Raw genomic sequence first — 5,000 nt, forward strand, 5'->3', positions numbered from 1 at the left:
AGAGTCATTGTAATTTGTTTTTTGTTTAGTATCTCCTAACTGTATTTGTAAATGTAAAGTTGGTTAAAAATGTGATTAATGGAAAGAAATTTTTTTAACAAGCATTAAGAGCATTATTTAGATTAAAAGTCCACAGCATTTTTATGCATTGCATTATATGTTCAGAATGAGTTTGTCATTTAAAGTTTCATGGTTTTTGTTTTACTTGTATAATGCACGATTTCCTCTCTCTTTTATGTTCATTGTGAATAACTGCTAAATGGATATTATTCAAGAAAAACAATCTATATAATGGATTAAAATCAAAATTATAATTGTTGTTTATTTTCAAATCCTTAATATTTTGTGGGTTTCAGTGTGTGCATGTTTTCAAAGATCTATTGTGTGCAAAATCAGGAAACGCTGTGTGTGTGTTTCTGATGCTTTTCTGTGTTTCTGTGTGCATTTGCTGGTGTATATGTTTGCATTTGTTTTTGCTCTGTCAACCCAAATTTTCGTCTTCTGGTAAAGCCAGCATGACTTAAGAAAATTAAAATAGGTGATTATTTCGTACAGCTTCTCCCAATTACAACTACTTAATTCATGTTATCACAATTCTGCTGTAATATACTACTCACCTGAATAAAATGTGATTCCTCGCTACCTTAACCCAAACGTGGATTCTCATCTCATTTTCATCTTTTTGCTCGGTACACTCTGGAGGGGTCTTTGGAAAAAGGGTATTTTTTGTAAAAATAACCATAATCTGCCGCAACAAACAGCGAAGGTCATTAGCGGTTCGTATCTTATTTATATATTGAACATTTCTGTCGCATCAACATCAAAGGGCAATGGCGGCGTATACAAAATATAGCGATAGGGTGAGGCTCGGGGGGGGAAAGCCCCCAGGTTAAGCTTTTTAGTGCAGTATGGCAATGTTTTTGGAATGGTCAATAGTCAAAACAAAGAAATGTGCCAGACATCAAAGGTTACATAGCATCATGATAAAGTATTGTGGCGAAAAGGGTAAGTATGAGTGAACGATTTGGATAAGCGGACAGAAGAAAGGGATGAAGAAGAGAAAGAAATGGAAAGAGAAGAAAAGACCCTGTAAAGTTTGTTGAGGCGAGGGCTGAGGTCCACGACAGGGTGATCCCTACATCGGGCCTCAGTCTCCGCCTCCTGAGCCCCCACGGCAACACGAACAAGGGGTTGGGGGGGGGGGGGGGGAGAAATATCTTTTAAAGTAATTATTAAAAACAATGTCTATCCAATTATTGTTTACGGACTGTTCTTCATATTTTTAAAATAGATATTAGTGAACCGGTGCAAGTATTATGATGTAAGATATAAAAAATATATATATATATATATATATATGACCGCGAAGTCTGACTGTTTATTTGCGAGAGGAAACGAGATTGTGTGTATACAAACATTTAATGTTCTAAAAAATAGTTTGCCTTTACCAGTACATACACACTTTTTTTTTTTTTTTTTTTCTTCCCCCTCCCTCCCAGACTAGTTACCCCTTCGTCTGTGTGCTCCGAAGGATCTAATATGGCAGGGGATCTATCGTTCTTGGGCCACTCGAATTAACTGATCGTAGAAATTTCAAACAAAGGTATCTATTGCCAGGATGATAAAGGAATAGAGCGAAGCAGTTATATTACGGCTTATTGTTCACGTTTATTACGAAGCCATTTTTTAATCCGTTCCTAACGCTGCAATATACAATACGCAAAATTTAAATTCGTACCTCTTTCGCGTCAACCGACAATTTATTAGTGTTCAACACTCCTGGGATGTTATAACCTTTTTTTCTTGTCTTACATATGGAATACCTGTTATAGCCATATATATTACGTAAAAAAAAAGTCGGAGTAATGCTGGGAGAAAATGTCTAGTAGGATTTCTAAGATTCGACAATATTGTTCATGTGAACATTTTCCATAAAGTTTATCCTTACCGCAGCTCGTACTTTGACGAATTATAATCTTTACTCCTGCCCAATCCAAGTGGGAAATGAATGCAAAGGGAGTTTTTAGGTTTTATTTCACATGGCATATAAAAAGTTATATTTATTGTATCGACTGATTAATGACGAAAGTTATCGCAGCAGGAAGATCTTTCACCGCGTTCAGCTGCTTCCCAGCTTCTCCCTGGCCATCTTGCCGAAGTCCTCCGCGCCCTTGGCGTTCATCTCCTCGTAACCGGCCATGTTGGCCTTGCAGCGCGCCAGCCACGCCGTCACGTTCTTGTGCTTGCTCAGATCGATTCCAGCGGCCTCGAAAGTGGACACAGTGGCGACCAGGACGAAGTCGGCGACGGTGACGCTGTTGCCAACAGCCCATTCATGGCCGTCCAGGTACCCGTCGAGCCAGCCCAGGGCTTCGTGTAGCTTCTCCAGCTTCTCTGGGTTGGCCTTCGACTCACCGCGGAACATTACCGGGTACTGAGAAGGAAGGCGAGGAAAATATTAATGCTACATAAACAAAAAAATTGTAAAATGTACTTTAAGAAAATTTGGTGGGCGATTAGCAAACTAAACTACATAGACCACGATTTGCTCAACTGCTCTGGGAAAAACGTGTAGTGACAAACGATCACTGCAGTACCTCAAACTAGCCCGATACTCAAGGATTATGAAGAACACTATAATAGTTCAGTTAGTTGAAAGAACCAACCGAATAACTTCATAACACGAAAATGAATTCGGTTAACAGGCATCTTCACTCACCACGTATTCGCCGAAGCGGAAGTACAGCGTTCCCATATCGAAGTACATGAGGCGGTCGACAAGGGCGCGTGTCTTCGGGTCGGAAGGATAGAGGGAGCTGTCCTTGCCGTACTGAGTAGCCAGGTAGGAGCAGATGGCGCGGCTGAAAGAGGGACTCGTTATTATCGTGGCAGCAAAAACCTACAGACTAAAATAAATGTTTCTTGGCTACTTTCGACAGATAACCAGGTAGAAAAAAAAAAAAAAATGTCTGCCCTACGCACCTTTCCCAGAGAGCGAAGTCACCATCGACCATGGTGGGAACACAGTGCTGGGGGTTGATAGCCACGAACTCGGGCTTCATCTGTTCTCCCGCCATCAGGTCGAGCATCTTCAGGTTGACTTCGACGCCCACTGCCTTGGCCGTCAGCATACATGATCGGCAAGGGGCCGACAAGGGCATGTAGTAAAGGTCGACAGGCATCTTGGTTCTGAAAATATACAAACGAAGAACAATGTTAGGTTTAATTTTTCGCTGAACGGAATGCTAAATACAAGATCACAAAGACAATCAATTTTAAAAATGCACAAGATCAAGATTACATTTGTGTGACATATTTCGAACATGAGATCTGCTTTAAAATTTGATAAATTAATTGTGATTTTATCACCATTTCCCACGACAAGAAACCGGATTGTTAATAATTTACTCAAAAAAAAAAAAAAATCAATTTATTGCAATATATCATATATTACACTTCTTTCCATTAAACCCTACTGCGGATTTCCCACTGCCTATTCTATCTCCTAACGGCCGCGGCTACCCTCTCGAAATTCCATTGTCAGTAGCAAGCGTGTAGTCTCGCGGTCGCTTCAATAGCAACCGTGACGAGGGTGGTCGCGCGTCGCCGGCTCGATTACACGGCACAATCCCGGTTCGGTTCCGATTGTCGCGTTGTTTCACATGTCATTAGAGTCGTATTAACACATACGGAGGTTAGAAACGAGGTGTATTTTAAGTTTATGATTCCTTATGCAAATACAACTAGGTCGATAACTGGATTTATTAACCGCGTAGCGTAGGGTCACAATTTCATACGCGGAAGAAGCGAATAACTCAGTTAGAACGTGCATCCTAGGAAAGGCAAATGAAATTACTCACGTTCTCCCCACCTTACAAAGTTGAAGAAGACACTCACTGTTATGTGTGTTAACTCTCTGAGAAGTTCCTGGCTACTGACAATGAGGCGTCTCCTCAATAGGGGAGAGCTGGGAGGGAACCCGGCCTTTTAAGTTGCCAAACGGCATGTTTCTTCCCTCTGAAAGTCATGCTTGCTGGCATTATCCTGCTTGACTAGTTCACGTTCGACATTAATATATGAATGTCTGCCTAACATGTATACCTGAAGAAATAATAGGTGCGAACTTGTAAATAGTAGTTGATTGTAAAATCATTATGAGCTTTTCGGTTTCAATGATCCTATCAGAAAGAAAAATATCATATCATAGGTCTCCAATATACCCTATTCTCGCCAAAAAAAGAAAAAAAAAACGCACAAACACATGCGCTTTGAAGCAAAACAAAATCCCAAGCTATTGTGTAAACTAGACGCCGGCTTCACAGACGAAGGCTAAAGAGCAATCCCGCATACTGTTTGGCAGTTGCCGGTTCGTCACTATAGCATAATTGGTAGCGGTATCCGATGCATTAATATAGTGAAGCACGTCCGTTATATCGTTAGCGTTATCACTGTTGCGAAAATTGTATGTATGTATAGAAAGAAATGAATAAGGGAGAGACAAAAAAGAAAAAGAAAAGGGGGTGGAGTGAAATACAAGCAGACGGAGTGTGAATAGCCAGGCCTACGGCTCAACAGTCAAGGTCACTCACAGATTTTTTCACGCTGTGCTTCGGCACATCAGCAAGTTACCTGAATCAAGTGAAGATGGCTGTTTTACTGAAAAAGAGTGAGTGCGCGTACAGTTATATGCGTGTAATATATGTATATATATATATATATATATATATATATATAGACATATATACACTTAAGCGTACATATATATCTATGGACACACAAACACACACATACATATGCATACATATACACAACATATAAAATGTGTATATGTATGTATGCATATATACACAATATATATACATATATATATATATGCGTACATCTGTATCCATGGACACACAAACACACGCATATGCATATGCATACATATACACAACATATAAAATGTGTATATGTACGTACATATGTATGTATGCATATATACACAATATATATATATA

The 5,000-nt window shown here is 39.7% G+C and overlaps 1 protein-coding gene across 3 annotated transcripts; it reads right to left on the minus strand.

Moving 5' to 3' along the window:
* Positions 1–2,017: 2,017 nt before the first annotated feature.
* Positions 2,018–4,035, minus strand: LOC125041754 (glutathione S-transferase 1-like). Of its 3 annotated transcripts, none has more exons than XM_047637007.1 (4): positions 3,898–4,035; positions 2,983–3,189; positions 2,720–2,861; positions 2,018–2,434 (listed from the first exon to the last, which is right to left on the minus strand). In XM_047637007.1, the coding sequence occupies exons 2-4, from the start codon at positions 3,180–3,182 to the stop codon at positions 2,120–2,122; spliced, it is 657 nt and encodes a 218-aa protein (XP_047492963.1). In that variant the 5' UTR covers positions 3,183–3,189; positions 3,898–4,035; the 3' UTR covers positions 2,018–2,119. The 3 variants fall into 3 exon arrangements, with proteins under 3 accessions (XP_047492963.1, XP_047492965.1, XP_047492964.1); XM_047637009.1 differs by having other exon boundaries at positions 3,872–3,991; XM_047637008.1 differs by having other exon boundaries at positions 3,861–3,950.
* Positions 4,036–5,000: the final 965 nt, after the last annotated feature.

Source organism: Penaeus chinensis, chromosome 31 (genome assembly GCF_019202785.1).
Source record: "Penaeus chinensis breed Huanghai No. 1 chromosome 31, ASM1920278v2, whole genome shotgun sequence".
In the NCBI taxonomy this organism is placed as follows: domain Eukaryota; kingdom Metazoa; phylum Arthropoda; class Malacostraca; order Decapoda; family Penaeidae; genus Penaeus; species Penaeus chinensis.